The sequence below is a fragment of the Capsicum annuum genome, chromosome 6 (genome assembly GCF_002878395.1).
Source record: "Capsicum annuum cultivar UCD-10X-F1 chromosome 6, UCD10Xv1.1, whole genome shotgun sequence".
Taxonomy (NCBI): Eukaryota; Viridiplantae; Streptophyta; class Magnoliopsida; order Solanales; family Solanaceae; genus Capsicum; species Capsicum annuum.
In genome coordinates, this window is record NC_061116.1 from 194,681,342 (window position 1) to 194,707,279 (window position 25,938).

General features: G+C 34.5%; 1 protein-coding gene across 2 annotated transcripts; it reads left to right on the plus strand.

Annotated features, from left to right (window-relative positions):
- Nucleotides 1-8,308: 8,308 nt before the first annotated feature.
- LOC107855847 lies at nt 8,309-23,050 on the plus strand. 2 transcript variants are annotated; one of them, XM_016700854.2, is made up of 11 exons: nt 8,309-8,677; nt 12,385-12,509; nt 13,913-14,354; nt 16,194-16,306; nt 18,729-19,443; nt 19,864-20,262; nt 20,355-20,543; nt 20,673-20,900; nt 21,450-21,771; nt 21,884-22,067; nt 22,288-23,050. In XM_016700854.2, exons 1-11 carry the CDS (start codon nt 8,471-8,473, stop codon nt 22,775-22,777), a joined length of 3,414 nt encoding a protein of 1,137 aa, XP_016556340.2. In that variant the 5' UTR covers nt 8,309-8,470; the 3' UTR covers nt 22,778-23,050. The 2 variants fall into 2 exon arrangements, with proteins under 2 accessions (XP_016556340.2, XP_016556341.2); XM_016700855.2 differs by having other exon boundaries at nt 21,887-22,067.
- The last annotated feature ends 2,888 nt before the right edge of the window (nt 23,051-25,938 follow it).

Consider the following 25,938-nt stretch of genomic DNA (forward strand, 5'->3'; position numbering starts at 1 on the left):
GATTCTTGGACTTAACTTAATTTTTTTTTTCAATTTATGAGAATTGTCATAGTAGTTGCATTCTTCAGAGATGACGGATTATGAATACTCGATGACCTAGGATTTCATGCATATATTTATGAGTATTCAATCCTTAGGTTTTCACGACTGAAGGTTTCTAGATTAAATACTTATTTTTAATCTTTAAAATATTATTATTATTGAGTATTCCAATTATCAGTTGTTATTCAGTTGGAAGTAGTATTTAGCACCGAGCGGAAGCAAGAATGAAACCTCACCCGTTAGTTAGGCTGAAGCAAGGAGTAGTATTTCCTTTATTGTAATTTCGGTTTTCAAATAGCTAGAGTTAGTTGAGGACTTGTATTAGTAACTCATCTTAGTAGTGGCTTTTAGACAATCAACTAGACTTTCAACACGATGATTTTGTAGACATTATGATTCTTGATATTTCATATTGACTTTACTATGATTGTATCTTTTAGCTCAACTTTCGTAGAATTTATAATTGACTTTATTATTTTTAGTGTCATGCCAGATCATGGGTTAGCTTGGGATAACTTGTAATTCTGAGAATCATAAAAAAAAGGGAATCAATTTGTTAATCAATCTAACCAAAATTTTTTATACAAATATAAAAAAGAGAAACACAAATAGTTTTTTCTTGTGAAGTTATGATCATTTAAATTATATTTTTTCTTTTAGATACTCATACATAAAATTACAATATATATAAATTAATGATGATTATTATAAAATTTTAATATTTTATTTTTATACATAATATATTTCTTTGCATCTAATTTTGATGTACCAGCTATATTTCAATTCATCTTATTTTTAAAAACTATTATTGTATCACATATTAATTGAGCAAGTATGATTATAATGAACTTGTGATTTTACCAAGAATGTACTTGGTATAATAAATCTTCCTATTACTATTATTGATACGAGTACGATCGTGATTATGGATCAATACGTAAAGAACTCGTGCTCGGGTGACTGGCCAACTAATGGAACAAGCTTTGGAGTGTTGGCTCATTAAGGACATTTTAGTCTTTTTGTAATAAGTTGTAACCTTGGCTATAAATAGAACATATTAGGTCATTTTCTCATAACTTTGATGATATTTTGAGAGCTCTTTGAGAGTGTTCATACAAGTGTGGATATCACTTGTGACAAGTGTGGAATCACTTGTGTTGGTTGCTTATTTTGAAACATTGGTTGCTTAGGAATTTCGTTCCCTTGAGGTCACCGTAAGAACTTGATGTTATTTGTATGAATTCTTGGGTCTTAGTGTTCAATATACACTTTGGTTTATAGTGTTTGTACATTGTGTGTGAAGTTATCTATCATTCTATCTTATTATTGTTGTTGTGTTCATTCTCGGTTTTGGGTGTCCAAACCCGGGACCTTGTTGTGTCATTTTTATTCTTGTTATTGTGTTGTAATCTTAGTTTTTGGCTTGCTGATTATAGGTGTTGAACACCTTAGAATCTTGTTGTTATCATGCTTGTATTGTTATTGTGTAGTGAATTCGAGAGGGGTCACCAAAAGGGGTCCTCGGTTCTTCAAATTATGGACTGTTTTGGTGTGTGTTTGTGTTTTCCTTGTCGATCTTATATCATTTGGTATCATAGCATGACTTGATTTTGTTTTCACAGGATCAATCTTGGGCTAGCTAGCTTAAAAACAAAAAAAAGGAAAGTGTAGAAGTTGTTCTTGTTCTTGGCCGAGACATGTTTCTTTGTGGCTAGATCTTGTAGCCTTTTGTTTGTTTAGATTATTTCTAGTGTTGTTTTCTTTCTCACCAACACTAAAGTGTTTAGATCTAAAGGTTTGAGCTTATATTGTTGACCTTGTTGATGTAAATTGGAAGTTGGTTGTGTGTTGATATTGTTGATCTTGGCCGTGTGTTGCAATTATTGTGGACTTGGAGGTAAATGTTGGTGGTGTTCTTGAGAAATTGTTGTTCTTCACTTCTTGACATCTCTTAATCGGTATAAAGTATAACATAGATCCAAAAAAGGTGTAAGATAAAGTTAAAAGATTGTTGGTGAAGAGACTTGAACACATCACTTCAAAAACTTGTCAACCACTTTTCCATATTTCAAGGACCTTGTTTTGTGGGAATAGTCAAGTCAAGTCTCAATTTTTGAGTTGGAATTTGAAAAAGTTTCTAATACTTGAATTTTTCCACCAAAAGACAAACTCATCCATTCCAAATTGTATCAAGACAAAAGCTTCAAATTGGTGATTAAAAAAAATTGTGTGGGACCACGACCAATTACGTGGCTGTCATGTAATCACATTTTATTGTTCACGCAACATAAATAAGCTCGAATTTTTTGATTTCTTAGTTTCTAATCTTTGTTTCTTAGTTGAATTTTGTTGATTCTATTGCTAATTAACAAACTAATAATACTACTAGGTTGTAAATTAGTTTTGGGTCTGTTTATTCGTGTCTACATTTCTTTGTGTGCTTTTATCTTTTCGAAAACTCATTGTAGCCTTTTGATTCAAGTACGTACAAATTTATTTTGAGTCTTTGCAAATAAAAATCCATTCCGACCTTAAGCCGCAAGTGGGACCAAGTAACTTCATTGGAGTAAAAACGGTGTACCAACACTTGTGAAACCAATTGAGTGATACTTGAAAAAGTGTGAGCTTGGGAGTTAGTGAGGGTGATTTTTGCTAACCATAACTTGTTATTGTTTGTGTTTTGTTTAGTATTTCTTATTAGGTACGATGTCTTTGGGTGAAGGTAGTCTAAGAGCCTTGAGAGAGATAACCATGGATGCTTTGTTGCCGGCCATAATGAGCGTGAAACATGATCTTAGTGGTCGAATGGAGAGAATGGAGGGAAGGATGGATGAGACGGAGGGTTCTTTTTCAAGGATAATGGATACATTGGAAATTCGTTTAGATTCCAACCATTCAAGTCCGAAACACTACCACACCTTGACTAGTGGACATGCTACCACCCCGGATACACTTCCCCAATTGCTCAATCTACCTAGACCAACCCATGAACCCATCTACCAAGTCCCTACTTATCCAAAAAAGTCCATCAAGAAGCTTCCCAAATCCGAGACCCCCTTGATATGTCGAGAGCACTACTAAACCAAAACCAACCAATCCAAATTGATGATGTAGAAGGTGAGGGTCTTTATAGAGGTGGGGGGGGAGGGTTAGATGAAGCAACTCTCTTTGCAGAATTTGTACACAATAGAAGAAGAGCTTATGGCGAGGACATAAGGGTCGAGGGGGAAGAGTTGGACCGGCTCCTCATGGTAGGGGAAACTTGGGACACCGACCTCATGTTCAAGAAGGTCTAGTGGACCAAGGAGGCAATATAGGTAGAGACACGGGCCTAAATTTCATTAAGATCATTCTTCTTTCTTTCAAAGGGACTAGTGATCCATCTCTCTATCTTGATTAGGATTTACAATATAATCGGATTTTCCAACTCAACGAGTTAACTTCCCAAAAGAAAGTCGCACATACAATTGCTCAATTTGAAGGTTATGCATCTATTTGGTGGGAGACAAAGCGGTTGCAACGGATAAGGATTGACAATCTTGACCTTCCGAATTGGTATGAATTGAAAGCTCTTATGAGGGAGAGATATGTCACGGAAAGGTACAAACAAGAGCAACTAACAAAGCTCTACAAATTGAGACAAGGAGATAGAAGTGTGGAGGAGTATTATGATGAGTTTCAAAACTTGATCCTACGTCTTAACATATTCGAACCTTTAAATCATTGCCTAGCTCGGTTCAAGGGTGGCTTGTGCTATGAAGTTGTTTCTCAATTAGTTGTCCACAAGTTTGACCGAATTGAGGACCTTGTAGAAGCGGCTATTGAAAGGAACAATCATGCTAAGAAGACCTTCAGGTGGGACAAGTCCTACAAGCCCTTAGAGAAGAAGCCATTTGATAAAACAATCCAAAGGTATCCACGGCTTGAAGGTACTAATTCTTCCACTTTTAATCCTAAGGGTATCGTTTGTTTAAATGTCAAGGTTGGGGTCACAAAGCTAGTGAGTGACCAAACCGAAGAAACATTGTACTAGTGGAGGGTGATCCTTATTTTGTTGGAATATAGTGACCAAAAATGATATTAGTGAAGGAACCCCTCAAGAGGATGATGGAGATGATGGTGAACCCGAGAAGGTGGTGGAAGAAGGGGAAGTTAATGTGCATTGCGAATTGATGAGGAGAACACCTCATGATGATGCTTGGCCCAAAGAAAGTGAGGTCTTGATTCCACTTTGACCTCCTGATGATGAAGAACCCGAGAGTACACTATGGTCCTTGCTCCAAGGAAGTACACTTTTTTTGTCTTGTTTCTTGTCACACTTAGGTGGATAAACAAGTATTTATTTTGGTGATTAGAAGGGTATCTTATTCCCTAAGTTCCCATGGCATGTGTAGAATGTACACTCGTGGTTGGATATTTTTTTGTTGATTATGCTAACTTTAACCCTCATGTCATGAGGAATATGTGTTCTTTTGAAGGTTTAGATTCGAGGTCGAATCCTTTTTCAAGAAAGGGAGTATGATACAAGTACGATCGTGATTATGGATCAATACGTAAAGAACTCGTACTCGGGTAAATGGCCAACTAATGGAACAAGCTTTGGAGTGTTGGCTCATTAAGGGCATTTTACTTATTTTGTAATAAGTTGTAACCTAGGCTATAAATAGAACATATTAGGTCATTTTCTCATAACTTTTATGATATTTTGAGAGCTCTTTGAGAGTATTCATACAAGTATGGATATCACTTGTGACAAGTGTGGAATCACTTGTGTTTGTTGCTTGGGGATTCCGTTCCCTTGAGGTCACCGTAAGAACTTGATGTTATTTGTATGAATTCTTGGGTCTTAGTATTCAATATACACTTTGGTTCATAGTGTTTGTGCATTGTGCGTCAAGTTATCTATCATTCTATCTTATTATTGTTGTTGTGTTCATTCTCGATTTTGAGTGTCCAAATCCGAGACCTTGTTGTATCATTTTTGTTCTTGTTATTTTGTTGTAATCTTAGTTTGTGACTCGCTGATTATAGGTGTTGAACTCCTTAGAATCTTGTTGTTATCGTGCTTGTATTGTTATTGTGCAGTGAATCCGAGAGGGGTCACCAAAAGGGGGGTCCTCGGTTCTTCAAATCATGGACTGTTTTGGTGTGTGTTAGTATCTTCCTTGTCGATCTTGTATCAGTTATACATAATCAAAATGGGTAAAAATCATCCCCCCCAACTTTACTTTAAAAATCAAACTCCCCCCTCAACTTTAAACAATAAGCATTCTCCCCCCTTTTTCCTACTTGTCTTTTTTAAATACCTATTTTACCCTTACATTATTAATCTTTATTTTTCTTTACCTCTTTAAAATAATCATATTTTTTATTTTTAATATATATAGTAAATTTTTGTAAATAAAAGAAAATTATTTTCTAAACAAAAAACGTGAGAAACATATATTAAGTATATAAGTTAGTGAAGTTCTAAATGAAATAAATGACCATGATATGAAAATTTATTTATTAATAATAGTTAAAACAGTAATATCTATTTATACTAGTGAAAATAACAAATAAAAATAATTTCATAAACATATTTCAATGCATGTAATATATAATATATAACACAAATGGATATATATTTTACACTAAATAATTCAAAAGTTTACTTATATTATAAATATATACTCCCTCTGTTCACTTTTACTTGTCACTATTTCGCTTTTTGAGGTCAACCTCCATGAAATCTGACCAACATTTTAAGATGGATAATTTAATATTTAAATTTAAAATTTAAATGATAAAAAAATATATGAAAAATGCTATAAGTTGCAATCCTTTTTCATATTAATAAAATGAAAAAATATATCTTAAAATATTTGTCAAAAGTTATGCAGGTTGACCTGAAAAAATGAAAAGTGGCAAGTAAAAAAGAACTGAAGGAGTATATCGAAACTCATGTGCATATATATATATATATATATATATATATATATATATATATATTACACATGCACACGCTATATATATATATATATATATTATACACATGCACACGCTTAATGCATGTAAAATAAGAGATAAGGGACAAGGTACCTCCTAAACTATATTTGAAGTTGTTATGACACACTTAAACTTTAAGGGAGATCTAGTACCACCTAAACTAATTTTTGCTAATCTGGCCGTCAAGTATCAGAATATTTTTGTACTTCTTTTGGGGGCGACAAAAAATACTTGTGCATTATGTCAATAAAATAACAATCATAAAAAATAACATTAGCTTTTGTGACAAGTTCATTAAAAAGGTTATACTAAAAAATTTAAATAAAAATATAAAAATACTTGAATAAAATAAATAATGTATACTATAAGAAAATGTTGTTAATGCCAAGGTTAAAATAAATATTGTCAAGATAAAAGGGGGAGAATACTTATTATTCAAAGTAGAGGAGAGTTTGATTTTTAAAGTAAATTTGAGGGGTGGGGGGGTGGGGGGGAATGATTTTCACCCTAATCAAAATATAACACGAATAATCGATTATAGAGAAAATCATACTAACAAATGCTCTTCTGGACCGTTCTACTATGTCCGTTTTATAATGTGAATACTCCTACTTATATATTTGTCATCTGGACCCTTCAATTCACTAAAAAATAATATTTCAAATCCTTTGACCGTTGACCAAGCCTATATAGCATTAAAAAGGCTGACAGGGATGAGACGCGTGTAGACACGCGCCTAAGGTGCGAGTGGGGATCAATTTTATACTAAAATAATTTTTTAAAAAAATCCCCCCAAAGCTTTTCTAATTTAATATATTCTTAAAAATTAAAGTCCCCTTCCCTTCCCCTTCCACCCCCACCCCCAGAAACAACCATTGCAGCCCTCAAAGCTCCTACAATTGTCTCCCCATATATTTCCATGAATCAATTTGCAAACCCTAGAACAAACATTCTCGCTCAAATTATCAACCAACTCAGAAGAACCATACAACTCTTTCAGCTTCTCCATATCGCCACTCATCTCCTCCTTCTCAAATCTCTTAATAACTCGATTAAATGTACCCTTCGACACTCCATACCCTTTACCTCTAATAATATTAGATGTGGAGAAATTACGAAAGGTAGATGGTTGATAAGAGATCATGTGAGATGCACGTGAGTGGATAGTTGAAGAAGTGACAGATCTGTGGTTGATTGATGAGGTGCCGGGAAATTTGAGGAGGAGATAGAGAATGGTGACGGAGAAGAAGAAGAAGCCATCGTTCCTGATTTCACATTCCCCTTTGTTAATAGATTATTTGAAAGAGTTTCGGTTGTTTTTTTTTTTTTTTGGGATTTTGGTAGGGTTTATGGATGAGTGAAGAGAGAAAGGGAAGATCCATTATTTCTCAATGTCTCTTATAACACTTACAATGAGCAATAGCTGCCTCAATTGACCTGTCAAATCTCTGTAGTTGCACTACTACTTCTCTTAAGAAAATTCAACTCATAAAATCCATTAGAATTCAATGAAAATGATGATGAAGATGAACCATTAGATGATGAAGATGAGCCATTAATGTTGGTGAATTATTTGTATATTTTCCAATATGGCAAAAGGGGCGCTGGAGATGGAGATTATCCTATTGATGTGGAGTTTTATGTTCATGGTGTGTCAAAAGTTTTTTTTTTTTTATGATAATTGATCTGTAAAAGCTTTTTTTGACTGATGAAGAAAATATTGTGACTGCTTTTGACAATTCTTGGCATTTTGAGTCCAAATTCACCATTCTTGAATAGAAATGCAATCTTTATGTGTTTGTGTTTATGAGGTGTCAAAAGTTTTCTTCTTTTTTTGATAATTGATCTGTAAAGATTAATTCTTTAAAAATGTTTTTGGACTGATGAAGAAAAATGGCATGACTGATTTTTGATAATTCTTGGCATATATTTTATAAATTTTTCTATAATTTATAAAAAAAATTTATTTAATTAAATTTATTTTTAATATTTAATTTCTTATTAGAATTTTAAAAATGACATGGAATTTAATGTAATACCTAAAAATGACATGGAAACTGATGTGACAGATGTGACAGATGACGTGGGAAGAGTGTGTTATATTCACCAAAAAGGAGTTTAAAATATTACTTTTAAATGAATTTAAAGATCCAGATAACAAACATATAAGTGGAAGTGTTAACTTACAAAACAATAATATTAAAGGCATAAAGAGCATTTTGCCTTCTTTTATGAAATCAGAAAAGCTGGTATATAAATTCGACGGTTATATATTCCTATAATATATGAGCTCACGTGGATAGCGCATGCATAAGTTTTCAAATCCCTCTCGGGTTTACGATTTTACCCCAAAAATATTTCAAAAACAAGCTAATTCTGTTCCCCTGCCATTGTCGCCGGTTGATTTCATCGATCGCCGTTCAATTATCATCGCCGGAAAATGGAGCTGAGGTTAGTATCGTCAACTCCAAAATCCGATCACGTCGCCGGAATATCCTTGAACATTCCGGTGAATGACTCGAATAATGCAACGACGTCGTTTTTACCTAGACGGCTTCGCCGGCGCCTTCTTGAAACCAAAAGTCCTTCCGTTATTACTGCTCGAGATATTGAAACTAAGCTTAAGGACGCCGAATTACGTCGTCAGGTAATTATATTTTGATCCTATTGCTATCTCTCTAATAATATCTTTTATTAACCCTGGTCTCTGAAACAGCTCGCACGCACCTCGACTAATGTCAGGTAACTCTGTCCACTTAAAGCTAGAGGAAGAAATCATCTAGTATTTTTGTCTTTGCTGGGAATTGAACTTGAGACTCGTGGTGTCTGCTTATCTATCTAATTACTATTTTTTAAATAACCTTGGTGTTAGCCTATGCGCACCTCGATTAATTCTACGATATACATGTCACCTTTTACTAGCAACAAGTGTTAGGTAATGCTGTCCTCCATGGATAGAAGTCTAGAACAAATAGGAATAAATCACCAAGTGTTTTTGTCTTTGCGAGGAATTGAACCCGAGACCTCATGGTGCTCTTCTAATCTATCTAATTATTTTTAAATAACCTTGGTGTTAGCTTGTGCGCACCTTGACTAATTCCACGAATGTCATCTTTCACCAGCAACAAGTATTAGGTAACTCCGTCCTCCATGGCTAAAACAGATGGGAAGAAATCACTTAGTATTTTTGTCTTTGCTGGAAATTGAGCTTGAGACCACATGTTTCTCTGCTATCTATCTAATTGTTTTTTAAATAACCTTGGTGTTAGCTTGTGCGCACCTCGACTAATTCCACAAGATACATGTCACCTTTCGCCAGCAACAAGTATTAGGTAACTCTGTCCTCCATGGATAGAACAGGTGAGAAGAAATCATCTAGTGTTTTTGTCTCGGCTGGAAATTGAACTTAAGACGTCATGATGCTTTGCTATCTGTCTAATTGTTTATAAATAACCTTGGTGTTAGCTTGTGTGCACATCGTCTAATTCCACGAGATACATGTCACCTTTCACTACCAACAAGTATTAGGTAACTCTGTTCTCCATAACGAGAACAAATGGGAAGAAATCACCTTAGTGTTTTTGTCTCTGCTGGGAAATTGAACATGAGAGCTGAGACCTGATGGTGCTCTGCTATCTGTCTAATTTTATACATAATTGGTGCAAAATGCGTGGTCTTGTTTGTTAGGATAGGTAATACAAAGGTTAATTTTTGACTTTTGTATTTTATAATTAGTGGTAGTAGAATGAAAGATATTCTAGAAATGGCAGAGAAAATGAATTTGCATGCTTGACTACTCCCTCCGTTCCAAAATGGTTGTCAAGTGTCGCTTTTTAAAAGTCAATTTGACTAATTTTTAAAGCTAAATTAAACTAGATTAATTTGATATTTTAAAATCAAAATTTAGATATTCAAAAAGTACCATAAATTACATTTTTGCTCATATCAATATGATGAAAAAAAATACACCTTAAATGTCAAAGTTCATTTCGTTTGACTCTCAAAAAGAATTATTGATATTCTGACAAGTATTTTGGAACGGACGGAGTATTTATTAATGAATTGATATCAAAACTTTGAATGTTCCAAAATGGAAAGATTGTTATGAATACGAGTTAGATGGAGGCAAGATTTGTTTTTTGGACCAGCGTAGCTTTGTCGAATTTACTCCTTATGTAGCTACATCTTTAGAGTTGTCCATTTATAAGTTATGCAGTGGAAAGTGATCATTTTCCAAATTTGTGATTTGGTGGCATTCTATTGGGGAAGAAGACTGCCATTTCATCCATATGAAAAATTGAACTTTTGGGGTTAGGGATGTTTTTCCTTTTGCTGCTTGATAGGTTGTATAAAAAACCTAAGTTGCTCGGACTCTTCAAAAATGTCTATGGGTGTATGTCGGATCCTCCAAAAATAGTGTATTTCTGAAGGATCCGACACAGGTGCAGCAACGTTTTTGGAGAGTTAGAGCAACTTAGTAAAAAACTGTAAGTGAAGTATGGTTTGTGGGTTTGGTACGTCAAGGTTGTTTATAGGTATCTTCGTAGCGGGCCAAGGACTGCAGGCACTTCCATAAATGGAAAGAAGGATTAGGAATGTTCTCTCAGCTATGTAACCTTACCTAGAAGAGGATGTCTTTGCTAATAGTACGCGGCCAACTGTTAAGCAAAGTTCTGGATATGGCATATGGGAAGCAAAATATTACTCAAGGCTATAGGCCTTCTCATGATATGGATATGGCATAGGGGAGCTGCAAATACTAGTCAAGGCTATAGGTCTTTTCATGATATGGATATGCCATGGGGAAAGTGCAAAGTACTATTCTAGATTTTAGGTCTTTGTCACGATATAGCACTGACGATCTGGCGGATACCTAACCAGAATGAAATTTGTTTAGCATTTTATTCAAATCGAGGAATGCTAAATAAAAACTACTTAGTATTTTGTAGTCAAACAGTGTAGCTGCAAATGAGATTTCTGGCTATATATATGCTATTGTTTGAATGGAACTTTGTCTACTTTAGATATTTAGTAGAGGTTTTTCCTAGTGCAGATATGCTACAAAAATTGATACGCAATATCCGTCAAACTCTATTCTGTATCTACCGAGGATATTTTGATTATCGAAGAAAGTTTACTTTACTTGGAAATTTAGGAATGATAGTGAGGCTAATGACTTCTGTTTAGGAATCTTTAATGGAATGAAGGAATTTGTTTTTTTTTATTGTTCTTGGTACAAATGTGTCAACTACCGAAGGGAAGTTTTTAAAAAAATATCAATCATCAATAGTTTATTAGATTCTTTAATACATCTTGAATTCTTAGAAACCTTAAATTGTAAACCACACCGCATTCATGCATTGACTTATAAGGTAGAAATTTTGTGTGAAGTAAAAAAGAAAAAAAAAAAAAAAATGGAGAATAAAGAGATACTAAGGTAAGGTAAAGAATAAGGAAGAAGGAAGAAAAAGGATTGGTAGACCTAATGACTTTGTAAGGTCAAACGAGTTTCTTGTCAAGTTGACTTAAAATCTTATGCTAAAATCTCATCTATTTTTTCATTAAAGAAAAGAACTCGTTTACTATGTTTAAGTCGATTCTAGCAAAAGAACTTGCGCTATATTGCTTTAGTTGATAGGTATCTAACCTTTTTTATGTTTATCCGATGTACGTTCAAATGAGTTGTAGAGCAGATGTTTTCTTCATCAAATGCATGATAATCGGTGCCTTAAATTTGAATTTGTTGTTTCTTTTATTAATTCACCTCATTTAATTGTTTAGTTGACAATTGGGTTAAAAATGAAAAACTTGTTCATGATGGCTTTGTAGAAGAATATGTGGGGTTCATAGTTGGTATTGTTTAGAAATTTGCCAACTTGCTTAGCTCTTGAACAATGCAAGTTATAGAATGACATTACCACAACGAATTTGAGCCTAAAGATCCTGCCTGATGTAATATTTGAAATAGTGTGCTTTAAGTTTATTTGATTCGAAGAGGAGCCTTGGAGTAACTTCACAAGTTGCTTCCATGTGACCAGGAGGTCACGGGTGAGCCTTGGAAACAACCTTTGGCAGAAATGCAAGGTAAGGCTGCATACAATTCCCAGGACCACCCTACGCATAGGCGGGATCCCCCCCCCCTTTTAAAAAAGTTTACTTGATTCAGCTAAGTACTTTGTCAAAACTTGTAGTGGAGTATTATGCTAGGACATTTTTTTACTTGAAATGAGTTGCTCACTTCAGCCCAGTCAAGCTGCTTCGATGGTTTCAAGTATAAATTAATACTGATCCAGGAATTTATCAATATGTTATTATGCTTGATGTGGTTCCTCACCAAACATTAATAAAATGCAGCAATTTTATGAGCTATTGTCGAGCAAGGCACGGCCAAAATTGAGATTGTCGACATGCTCATTACCGCATGATGGGGAGCTTAGACAGCAACTAGAAGCCAAGCTTCTTGCCGCTGAAAAGAAGAGGTAAACTGTTAGCGCTCTCTATATTTGTCAATCTTCTTCATCACACATTAATGTTTGGAAAATAGTGTTTTACTTTAAGTTGCTCCGACTCTCCAAAAATGTTGCCGCACCCGTGTCGGATCCTTCAAAAATACACTATTTTTGGAGGATCCGACACGCACCCGTAGACATTTTTGAAGAGTCCGAGCAACTTAAGTTTTACGTATTTTATTGGCAAAAGAATGTCATGCATGTATCATGTTTTTATGAGTTGAGCTGTGATGATTTAAGAAATTAAGCCTTTAATGTTGCAGATGTGATCTATGTTTTCCTTTCCCTTACCAAAAGAGGCTTATGGTTTCCTTTTTAATTTTCCAGTTGGGAAGGGGTGGAGTGACTGTAGACTAGCTCATTTCAGGTCTTTATAACTTCATCAATCTTGAGCTTTTGACTTTAGACATCTTTTCAATTTTGGGTAGAGAATTGTAACTTTTCCTGTTTGCATCTTTTGTTTCTCATTTTGTTCATTGATTAAAAAGAATAAGGCAAGAAGTTCTTTTGGCATCAAATTTTAGTTCAAAACTGAAATATATGAAACTGATTGATGTTTGTAAAAAAGGAAACAAAGTACATTGAAGCTATCAATTAAATGGGAGGAATGGAAATCAAGTCTAAATGAAATATGTTTCCCCTTTCCTCCCAATTATATACTTATCTCAGCTTCTTGACCACTCAAGACTACGACCATGTATCCGAGTTGGACTACTGTTTTCTTCATTTAGATTGGAAGACAAGCAGAAGGTGATGAAGACTCATCTCAACTTCTCTGGGTGGCGTTTGATGTTTGATTTTGGTCATTGTATGCTTCAATATTTAGGGGTTTCCATCCCTTTGATGCCTTTTTAATAAAACTTAACTTTGAAGTAAAAATGAATTTTGTGTGCTAGTTTTAGGGATGTAGGTCTAAGGTTGGACCGTTGGAGTATATCGAGAAGAGGGCCAAGAATGGAAAGAGGAGAGCAGCGAGTTAAGGTGGTGACAGTTGGTTCGAGCAAGGGGTTGAAGGTTGAGAAAGTTCTGGTGCTCTGACAGATGTATTAATTGCTGATCTTTTAACTACAATTAGATGATTTGGAATAAAAGTTAGCAGTCTCCTATTTGTATTAATCGTAAACCATGTGACATAGTGGATTTTTTTGTAGAAGAGAACAAAGGATAAGGTTAATAAGTGTGAACTTGGCAAAGTATGAGAACTAGAAGAGACTTAATTAACTTTGGGTAGGGGTAAGAGTTCAATGCAAAATGACAAGTTAAAGCCCAACCTGTTGTTTTACTTGTAGCCCCAGACTAATCATTGTACGTGCAACTTTTTACAGGCCTCAGCTTGACTTATGGATGTTATTGACTTTGTTCTTGTTAAGCAGGTTGAGCATCCTTGCAAAAGTTCAGAAGCGCTTGGCAAGATTAGATGAGCTTAGACAAGCTGCTAAAAATGCTGTGGAAATGCGTTTTGAGAAAGAACGTGATGAGTTGGGCAATAAGGTTGAGTCACGAGCTCAGCGGGCAGAGTTGAACCGGAGGGTTCTTCTTAAATGTAGGCAGCGGAAGGCTGCAAAGAGAGAACGGATTTCACAGTTACTAATGAGGAGGGTAATGCAAGAGAGCAAATACAGGGAGTGTGTCCGGGCTGCTATTCATCGGAAGCGGGCTGCTGCCGAAAAGAAGCGGTTGGGATTTCTGGAAGCAGAGAGATCAAAGGCACGTGCCAGAATATTACAAGTTAAGCAGGTAGCAAACTCTGTGTATAGTCAACGGGAGATTGAGAGGATAAGACTAAAAGATCAACTGGAGGATCGTCTCCAAAAGGTATGTGTTAATCGAACAAATGTGAAAGGTTGCAATGTATTCTGTATGAGGAAATCAACATGAATAGGAGGCCAAATAGTGAAAAAACTTATTTAGGGAATTCATATTGATACAAAGATTTGAAGAAGCACTCTGCAATTTTATTTATTCTAGCATCAGAAGCAATAGAGCTCAAGGTATTGAACATCCTTGGGTGTGATGGTGATTGAAAATTACTTTAAAAATTAAGAAGAGTATTTGACGTAGTTCGACATGGTAAATGAGAGCATGTAGTACTACACCGAATGCCTAAATCTATTCACGTTCCTGTTATCATTTCTGGTCAAAGGGTTGGTCCTGATAAAGTTGATCCTTAGAGTCTGTTTTCATTAGTTCTTTGTAGAAACCAATTTTGGCTTTTTCAGAATGTCTCTTCTATATAACTAAATTAATTTGTCATGTAAACAACTAAACATCATACAGGAACGCAACATCATCTTGGTGTCTTGTAGTATGACCTAGGTATTCACATTTAATCTAGGGAAAGAGTCAAATTTACCCTTCTACTTTCGAATATTGTCTGCATTTAACTTCCGTTATACTACAAGGACAAATTTACCCTGCTGTTAGCAAAGTTTCCAAAACTGCCCTCAGCCCTAACAAAAACTCCCCAATTCCCAAATCCGTATTGGTTAAGTCACTCATTTATATCTGCAAATTCAAGAAATGACTACAAATTCACACACTTTCCAAGTTTTTAGAAGAACTACAAAATAAATTGTGCAAATTCTAATTTATGAATCTTGTTTTCCGCTTCTATTAGTTATTTGGAAAAAAGAAGTAAAGCTTCAAAAGGGATAAGAGAAATGGAAACTTATTCTGAAAATAGGTGAATCTTGGATGATTTTTTTTACCTTTTTTTGGGTTAGTCAAATTAGAGGAACCCCACAATAATTAAGAAACTAATCTCCCAAAAATGCATGCTTAGCACTTTTTCTTCTCTAAACAAATGACAATCAATAAGACAAGACTGTCTAATGATTGAAGTTAATCACTGAGATCCACTATCATTTGACTGCTGCTTCCAGTTTTTTTCTTAAGAGATGCGGATACGAATGATCTTTTTTAAATTTTAATTTCTTTTTATGTCTTGCATGTATATTTAGTTTAATTTCTATACAATTTTTTGGTAATTTTTACACATTTATTGACAATATAAAAAGAACTTCACTATTAGATCATTAAATATCCTTTTATACGTAACTTTCTATCATAGTCATAGCTATGTAACCTAAAAACATGATTAATTAAATCACTTGTTGAGACATGAAAAATAATATGAATAGATTAATAATCTTTTTCATCATGAGTGTATATAAAATGGATCAAATCAATTTTTGTGTTCTCGGAACTAATTAATGTCCATGCGGAACTCCATTTATATATGGCTTAGCAATTATTTGTGAATTTGCAGGTATAAATAAGTCTCTTAACAAAAGAGACCTGAATCTGAAAATTGGGATTTCTGTTAGGACTGTGGTAATTTTGAAAACTTTGCTTACCGTAGGGTAAATTTGTCCCTATAGTATAACAGCGGTTAAATGTAGGCAAAATTCGAAGTAGAGAGGTAAATTTGAACTTCTCCTTCAATTGATGCATTAAAACAAATAAGATAGCACCGAGTTAACATGAAACATTTGTCTGAGTGCTGTCTGATTAGTTTTGATGTCAAACATGTTTGACCTGATAGATTTTGCGTCTTTGTTTCTTAGCTGGTAGTTGGATTTATGATTTTTCTTGTATGAAGTAAGTGCAAGCTATCATTGCTATACCAATGCCTAATATTCTTGTAATTGTTAGGCGAAGAGGCTCAGAGCAGAGTACTTAAAGCAGAGGCGAAGTCTGCTAAGTTCACGTCGTGCTTGTTCAGATATAATTGCGTGGGGGGAGTTTTTGTCTATTAATGTAGCAAGGTAAATTTGGAGCTATGAGCTTTCTTTATGTTTGCATTCATTATTTTAGATGTTTCTTCCTGTGGATAACTAGTGTTGATATCCATTGTGAACTAAAGTAGGCTTTTGTCATTTTCACTTTATTAATCAGGAAGGAAATCAGTGAACTGAATGGAAAGTCAAGCTCCAGATTCCTTCATGAAACATGTTTAAAAGTAGGTTGCAAGGGGCATTTCAAGAACTTTTATTGCTTAACTCTCTTGGTTCATTAAGGCAATAGCAAAGACGTGTCTAAGTTTATTAGGCTTCCATAATGTGATTTGGGCCATCTATGTTTGATACGGGACAAACAAGAGGAACACGAAACAGCCATAAAACAGTCCAATACACCCTCCAAAACAGTCCACAAATCACAACAAATCGTGGACCAAATGGAGACCTCACTCGGATTCGACAAATATAACAAGAATATAAGAAACAAAGGTGTATTTGACACCCAAAACAGCCACAAAACACAACAAAAACGTGATGAATAATATGACAACAAAAACAACCAGATTTGGATTCCACAATAACAAGATACAAAAAGGATAGTAACTTGACATACAATATTCACAAATCTAAGAACCCTAACAATGAGAAAGGACCCTAAGACAAATGAATAGAAACATCAACTTCTTACTTGGACGAAGAGGGACTCATGAACCTCAAGACCTAAGTTCCAAGCAAACAAACAACAAAAATAATTCCACCCTCTTGTTGTTACCTAGTTCCAAGTTTCAGATTTGCCTCAAGGAAAGAGGACTTTGTCTTTCTATGTTATACAATATTCATATTCATCAAAATCTAATGAATGAATCCCTAGAAGGTTGTATTTATAGTGTATTACAAGAATAGTATGAAATGTCCAAAATGACCCCTTAGTCAAAGTCTTCAAGTGGGCTCCCTTGGAGTGCATTGAATGGACTGATTTTGGAGCCTAGTTAGGCCTTCCTTTGCACTTCACGTGTACACTTCAAGTCTCGGGTTCATTCACTCTCGCACTCACCCACCTCCGTGGCCGTACCCGTATCAATGTTGTACTGAACTTCAGTATGATTTCATGCCAGCTCTTAAGAAAGTTCATAATTCTTGCACCCCAGGGTGTTGTTAATGGCCAACGAAGTGAGTGAAACCCATGGGTCACTAGGGGTTAGATTCCAGCAGAGACAAAACTCTAGGTAATTTTCCCAATATGTCTGTGTTGATTGGCAGACTCTGTATCTATGTTGGTGGGTAGTAGTAGTACCCGATGGAACATTTAAGAGTCAAGATGCGGGCACTCTATTTCTCTTGCAACACTGAGGAGTTGACGCGTTGAGGTTTTTCATCATAAAGATCAGAGAGATCTTATAGTTTACTCAACTATGTAGTTGATTTTAAACACTAGGTGATTTACTAGTACTTGTGCTGTGGTAGGTAGCCAGTGTTATCAAAAAGCAAAAAGCGCAGAAAAGCTCTTAGGTCTGTTGGGGCTTCTAACGCAAAACACAAATAAAGCGTGAGATTTAATGAAAAAGGTACAAAGGGAGAAAAAATACAAATATATATGTTTAATCCATGACTTATATAAGCATGAATGACAAATATATGAACAAAAAAATTGAAAAGAAATTTCGATAATGTAAAATATCAATTGTTTAGTATTGCCTCTTTAGAAGAGGCTCATTGGCAAGGAAAAGTATGCCTTAGAACCTTTGGCGACGACGCTAAACCGCACATTAAGCAAGGCAAAGCGCTCAACATGTTTTGAGCCTCATTTCAAGGCTTAAGTGTTCTTTGGGTGTGCCTTTGACAACACGGAGTGTAGTAGGTACCCCGTGAAATAAAGTGAGGTGCGTGCAAGTTGGCCCGAGCACCAGGGTTATAGAAAAAATTATGTAGTTGATTCTACATTATCTGAGGAATGTTATTGAACCCGTTCTTGGACTGAAATTTATACCATGAATTAAGGATTAAGCAAATGGCAAACAACTCCTCGCCTTTAATTATATCCCCTTCCAAGGGACATTAAACCATGAAGCATATCCTAGGAGTTGAGTATTGCCGATGGTTAAAATACATAACAATTTTTACTGCTCTTTTCGTTAAGAAATAATTTTTCTTTTTCTTTTTAAGAAGAGAAATATATGTCACAATCTCAATTTAAAAGAAAAAAGAAAAGAAGAAAGAAATACACATTACAAAATTTTTGTTTCTTCTGATGCGCTGACTACTGCTACTAGGTGGTGTCGTTTTTTGTACTTGGATGTTCTTGTATGTAAAAATGCACTCAATAGTTTAGCTAGTATTGTGTACATATAACTTGTTATTTATGGCTTTTTCAGTAGCGTGGGTCGTGCATCGTGGTTGTCCTCTTCTATTACTCATTGTTGCGTACCTCAATTGTTATTATAATTTCCAGGTGCTGGAAACGGTTCATCCAACTAAGAGGAACAACTTTTTCATTGGCTAAAGCATATATGAGCCTAGATATTAACAAAAAATCTGTTAAAGGAATGCCTTTTGAGCAACTTGCAGTGAAGATGGGGTCAAGTACGACCATCCAAAATGCAAAAACATTACTCAATCGACTAGAGTGCCGCATTAGTATCAGACATGAGCTTCTTGGTCCCGGAGATGTACTTTGTTTTGAAAATATTAATCATCTTCTTAAGCGTGCCGCTTCCTCAGTCCCATCTAGGGGGAAAGTGGCAGCACCAGTCAAGTTATCAAGGTACCCAGCCAGAGTAGTTCTCTGTGCATATATGATTCTAGGACATCCAGATTCAGTTTTCACTGTAAAGGGGCAGTCTGAAATTGCTCTTGCTGAATCTGCTGGAACATTTGTTAAAGAGTTTGAATTGCTGCTTAAAATTATTATTGGAGGTCCCATTAAATCAACAGAAGAGGAGAGCCCAGCAAGGCTGGCTTTTAGTTCGCAGCTTAAAGCTTTTGATAAAGCATGGTGCTCTTATCTGTTTCACTTTGTGATGTGGAAAGTTAAGGATGTCAGGTTGTTAGAAGAGGATTTGATCAAAACTGCTTGTCAACTGGAGCTGTCCCTGATGCAGACTTGCAAGCAGGTTATGGGAGATTACGATGATCTTACAGCCGAATTCAGTTCTTTCCAAAGGCAGGTGTGCATTTGCAGACACAAATTACTTTTTGAAATTTTCCTTTGATGACTCCCACTCCCTTGTTCAGAGCTGAATGTCCATCTTTTCATTTCGTTGTCCTAAAATAATATCTACTTCTCTACAAATCTAGATTTCAATGTCTTATTAGCAGTCGATGACTTTCTGTTTATTACATATCACCAATAGTCTAGGTTCAAGTTACATCATCTGCCTCAGTAAAAAAATGATATCAAGTTCTGGCCTCTAAATCTTCCCCACTCGTCTATATCAATTTTTTTTTATTTTGATAAGCAGTCTCTATATCATGTGTATATTATCAGATTTTCGTTTTATTGACTGTCTGGAGAAAATGGGACACCAAATTGGAGATAGAATACATGCTGACTGGCTTAATTAAATGAAGCAAACTTACTGTTACAGGTGATTGAAAATCAGAAACTTATATGGGAAAAGGTCAAGCAGCTGAGTGGTAGTGCTGGACTTGAACTTCTGGAACATGGGCTTTCTGAGCTGCGGTCTAGGTTTATTGACTCCATGGAGACTGATTCACCGAGTTCAGCTGGTTCATCCGACAACTCTGAAATCAAGAATTTGGAGGAGTTCGATGTAAGTGAAAGGTGTTATGGTACACAGGGAATTGCTTGCCCCGTGTCTGTGGAAGATGATTCATACTTGTGGGAGAAACATGCCTCTGGAACTCCTCAAAAAAGCATATCTACTGGTTCATTACGTGCGGCTGAGAATGAAGTGCTTGTAAATGAAATTGTTCACAAGGGTTGTGTCTTGGAGATCGTTAGTGAAGACCAAGAGGGTGCTAAGGTAAATAACTTGGCTTTTACTTAATGGATAGTTGTTTCATCTCTAGATGAACTGAGAGAAATTATGTACAATCTCTTGCTCTGTCATTATAGGCTAGAGTGAAAGAGATAATGGAAAAGGCTTTCTGGGATGGTGTTATGCAATCCTTGAATCAGGATAACCCTGATTTCAGTTGGGTTCTCAAGCTTATGAAGGAAGTACAAAATGAACTGTGTGAGATGTCTCCTCCAAGTTGGAGACAGGAGATAGTCGAAACCATTGATATTGATATCCTATCACAGGTACTAAATTTGCTGGTACAATTAGATATCTTTCCATAATTGCAGTTCGTTAATTTTGCTTAATAGCAGTTTGTTAATTTTGCTTACTGTCTGACTTGCTTTGGGTTGCTTGTTTTGTCATATTATCAGGTTCTAAACTCAGGGACATTGGACATGGATTATTTTGGAAGGATTTTGGAATTTTCTTTGGTTACTTTGCGGAAACTGTCAGCACCTTTGATTGAAGATCAATTGAAGACTAATCACCTGAAATTCCTGAAAGAATTAAGGGAAAATACCCAGGGGCGGGAAAACACCACTGTGTTGTTTGCTGCTTTGGTTATCAAGGGTTTGAAATTTGTTCTAAGGCAGATTAAGGTTAGTCTTTAAGATTTACTTTTCACTTGTTTAAATTCTGTTTTGCGCGGGAAGGAAAAAGTAAAAGGAAGAGACAATTACACGGTAGTTTAGAGTGAAAGGAACTTGTTGAAGTATTGGGAAAGAGAAAGAAATAAAGCAAAAATCTTTGGCTTCTTAAGCCCCCCCCCCCCCCCCCCCCAACTCACCCACCCACCCACCCACACATTTAATTGCTTGTTAAAAATTATAAAGTTCGATGCTAACTCAGTCAGTCATGTGGCGAAGTATTTAGTTCCTATTTATTGCTTCACCAGTTCTATGCCTGCTCTCGACACATTTAGCTCTTGCAACACATTATAATTAAGTGCTAATAATATGGCATAACTTGTTTTGACTGAACCTCCTTGAGTAAATTCAAATAGAAATTGAGCTTAATTGTCTCAAATGAATACTGGTACTACCAACCAGGAAAAAGTAGTACAAATTGCAATAGTGGCCTTCTCTGTGCTGTTTAGCTTGTCCATGCGCAAATATTTTGATTTGCTAATTCCTAATATTTTCCTTTAGAAACTCAAAGGTGAAATAAGCAGAGCATACATCAAATTGTTGGAACCATTAATCAAGGGACCTGCTGGTTTTGAATACCTTAGAAGTTCTTTTTCCAACCGCTATGGTCCTCCTATTGAGGCTCCAATTTCTCTACCATTAGTGAAACAATGGCTATCATCTGTCATGTTAGTGGCTGAGCAAGAGTGGGATGACCACCTGAATTCATTATCAGCTCTGCGGTTGAGCAGTGGGGCACATTCTTTGGAGAATGCTCCAATCACACTTAGAGCTGGAGGTAGCTCTGTAAGAATATCAGATCCGCCAAACCTCAAGCCTAATGGTTAGTTTGGTGTTTTTTTTTTCATCTGCTATCTGTGATTATGTGGAAGTATTTAAACTTAGCATAAGTATTTTTCAGTTTTCTTATCACATCTGAAAATCTTTTGTTTCAGCAGCCGAACAACCCGCATGCAAGGGAGAGAAGGTTGATCTGTTTTTAAGGCTTGGTTTGCTGCAACTTGTCTCTGAAATTGAGGGTCTAACAGTGGAAATACTACCCGAGACTTTGAGATTGAATTTCTCCCGATTGAGAGCTGTCCAGGCTTTCCTCCAGAAAATCATTGTAATCTGTACTAGGTGCTGTTACTTCTCTTGTTACTAGTGTCAATTTACTTACTATTAAGACTTACTTTTTTTCAACTCGAAGTTTTGATTTGTGAATCCCTGAGGTTTTGCCTTTTGGCGTTGCACTTTGGGTGGTACTGCCCAATGTAGAAAAAAGGACGTGATACAGTGGAGGGTGGCCTCTTTGCTTATATCCTGTGCTAATTGGTTTCTTTTTTGTGTGTGTTTGCAGCATGTTGGTTTTACGGCAAACTCTTCTTGCTGAATGCCTGGTTACCAACCCCTCCGACATGGAAGATATAACATCTAAATCTGTTACAAAGCTGTTTAAGCTTCTGGATAACGTGGAGGATGCTGGTATTACTGAAGTAGTTGAGACTCTGAACCTTTGCCTAGAAGGTGATAAGCCAGAGAAGCTTCAAGCAAGGAAGGAGATCATGGCGAACGTGTTGGCAAAGAGCTTGCGACCTGGGGATGCCATTTTCACTCGAGTTTCCCGCACCATTTTCTTGTCAGCAAGAGCAACTTTACTTGGCGGAAATGGAGCTGAGGGTAGGCGATTGGCGGAGAATACCCTGAAGCGCGTCGGTGCCACTCTACTCACAGGAAAGCTAGTTGAGGGTTTGGAAGATCTGTTGGTTGTAGCAACTGTGTCAGCTAGAGTTCATGCTTCATGGTATCTAGAGCTGCTTAAAAATATGAGAGCTTGTAAGCTTTATTAGCACACACTTGTTCAAGAAATTGTCAGCTTGTATTCATATATGTATAGGACGGGAAAGTTGATCTTACTATATGCCATATTTGGGTCGTTTGGTTGGGGAAACAAGTTATCCTGTGATTAATTATTCCAGGATTAGTTATCCCACCCTCAAGGTGGGATAAAAATACCAATATAGTAACACGATAACTAATTTCGAAATGAGTTATTTCACGTATTTTATCTACCAAACATTGGATAAGCTTATCCTAATATTAATTTCGAGATTAGTTCCTTACCCTTTGTACTAAACGAGCCTATAATGTATTGTGAAAAAGGTATCGGAAAGTTGATGTAACTTTTCCTATATGCTATATGATGTATTATGAATTGAATTAAAGGGTGAAAAAAAAGTTTTAAAATGGAGTGTAGTTAACTCAAGTTTTAATTATTGAATGAGGGTGGCTATTTTTAGATTAAGGATTAAGAGAATAAATTTTATATTCTCAAATTTTGAGATTTATACTTTGGTCCATCTATATAAAATCCTAAAATTAGAAAAAGGAGGGAAACAAACCACGTTGTTTCTTCTCTCTTTTTTCTCTTTGCCTTTTTTTTTCTTCCAGTGCTGCTGCTTTTCTTCTTCTGCATCTTCATCATCTTCCACTGCTGCCTGTCATTACATTGTTGTTATTCTATTACTGCTATTGGATCAAATTTTTTGAGCCAATTTTATTTGTATATTAGTGGACATTACTTATAGGTGATTTTGATAAGTAAAATTAATGATTTTTAATTCAATTTCTCATTTGGTATATCTATTGCTTTTTCAACAATTTTCACTAGTGCATCCAACAACAGTTGTATATGAATACAATAACTGTTGGATTGTTTCCGCTACAATTTTATATGAGTCATGTATTGCAACAGATGACCTACTTGTTGGATTAACGTTATAACAACTCAATTCAACAATGAGTCATTTGACTTATCTATTGCAATAATTTTAATTAATTTCACATTAATTACATGATCAATTAAGTTCATTCGTCCTAAATAGAGTGATTAATTCACTAAATTGATGTGAAATAATTTATATTAAATCATGATTAGTAACAAATAAATTGATTCAACTAAAATTAGCTTTCAATTAATAAGTTTAATAGCAATTTTAAAGAATTACAAAGTAATTACACGACCAACTCAGCGTATTCATCCCGAATAAAGTGATCAATAGGTTAATTTGATGTGAAATAATTCATATTAAATCATTATTAGTAATATATAAATTGATTTATCTATAATTAGCTTTCAATAAATAAGTTCAGTTATAATTTTAATTAATTTCATAGTAGTTACATGATTAACTAAGTGTATTCATCCTAAATAGAGTGATCAATTGACTTGATGTGAAATTATTCATATTAAATTCTGATTAATAATAAATAAATTAATTTAACTAAAATTAGCTTCCAATTAATAAGTTCAATTGCATATTTAATGAATTACTTAGTAATTACATGATCAACTAAGTGTATTCATCCAGAATAGAGTGATCAATGAATTAATTTGATGTGAAGTAATTCATATTAAACCATTATTAGTAATATATATAAATTGATTTAACTATAATTAGCTTTCAATTAATAAGTATAGTTATAATTTTACTTAATTTCATATTAGTTACATGATAACTAAGTGTATTCATCTTGAATAGATTGGTCAATTGACTAATTTAATGTGAAATTATTCATATTAAATTTTTATTAGTAATAAATAAATTAATTTAACTAATGGCTTTCAATTAATAAGTTCAATTGCATATTTAATGAATTACACAGTAATTAATGATCAACTAAGTGTATTCGTCCCGAATAGAGTAATAAATTGACTGACTTGATGTGAAATTTATTCATATTAAATCATGGTTCGTAATAAATAAATTGATTTAATTAAAATTAGTTTTCAATTAATAAGTTTTATTTTCAATTTTAGTGAACATGATCAACTAAGTGTATTCGTCCTAAATAGAGTGATCAGTTGACTACTTTGATGTGAAATAATTCATATTAGATTATGATTAGAAATAAATAAATAAAATTATCTTTCAATTAATAAGTTCAACTGCAATTTTAATGAATAACGTAATAATTACATGATCAATTAAGTGTATCTGTCCTGAATAGAATGATCAATTGATGAATTTGATGTGAAATGATACATACTAAATCATGATTAATAATATGTAAATTGATTTAACTAAAATTAGCTTTCAATTAGTAAGTTCAATAGCAATTTTAATGAATTACATAGTAGTTACATGATCAACTAAATGTATTTTTTCTGTATATGATGATTAATTGACTAATTTGAAGTGAAATGATTCATATTAAATTATAATTAGTAATAAATAAATTGATTTAACTAAAATTAACTTTCAATTAATGAGTTCAATTGTAATTTTAATGATCAACTAAATGTATTCGTCCTGAAGAGAGTGTCCAATTGACTATTTTGATGTGAAATAATTAATGGTAAACTGTTATTAGTAATAAATAAATTGATTTAACTATAATTATCTTTCAATTAATAAGTTCAATTACAATTTGAATTAATTTTATAGTAATTACATGTCCAATTAAGTGTATAACCTATTGCAACACATTATAACCCGATGCAACAGATGTCTTTATCAGTTTGATTATTTCAAATAGATGTTTTTATTTGTTTAATTATTTTCTACAGATGAGTTATCTGTTGCAACATGTTAATTATTTGTTGCAACAAATGTCTATATCTGTTTGATAATTTTTAACAGATGAGTCATCTGTTGCAATAGATGTCTATATCTGTTTGGTAATTTCAAATAGATGAGTCATATGTTGCAATAGGCTAGTCATCTTTTGTAACAAATGTCTATATTTGTTTAATAATTTTCAACATATGTGTCATCTATTGCAACAAATGCATATATATGTTTGATAATTTTCAACAAACGAGTCATCTATTGCAATAAATTAGTCATCAGTTGCAACATATATCTAATTTTATTTGGTTATTTCCAGCCCATAAGTCATCTATTGCAACAGATAATGCATCTGTTGCAATATCTAAACTTAGTAATCCATCTTTAGCAATAATATAACATTTTTCAATCTAAGTATAAAGTACAATTCATGACAAAAT

Coding starts and splice junctions, on each gene's coding strand:
- LOC107855847 (XM_016700854.2), top strand. CDS start 8,471: ATGGAGCTGAGGTTAGTATCGTCAACTCCAAAATCCGATCACGTCGCC. Junction 16,307..18,728: donor TTGTCTATTAATGTAGCAAG/GTAAATTTGGAG, acceptor TATAATTTCCAG/GTGCTGGAAACGGTTCATCC. Junction 22,068..22,287: donor ATCATTGTAATCTGTACTAG/GTGCTGTTACTT, acceptor GTGTGTTTGCAG/CATGTTGGTTTTACGGCAAA.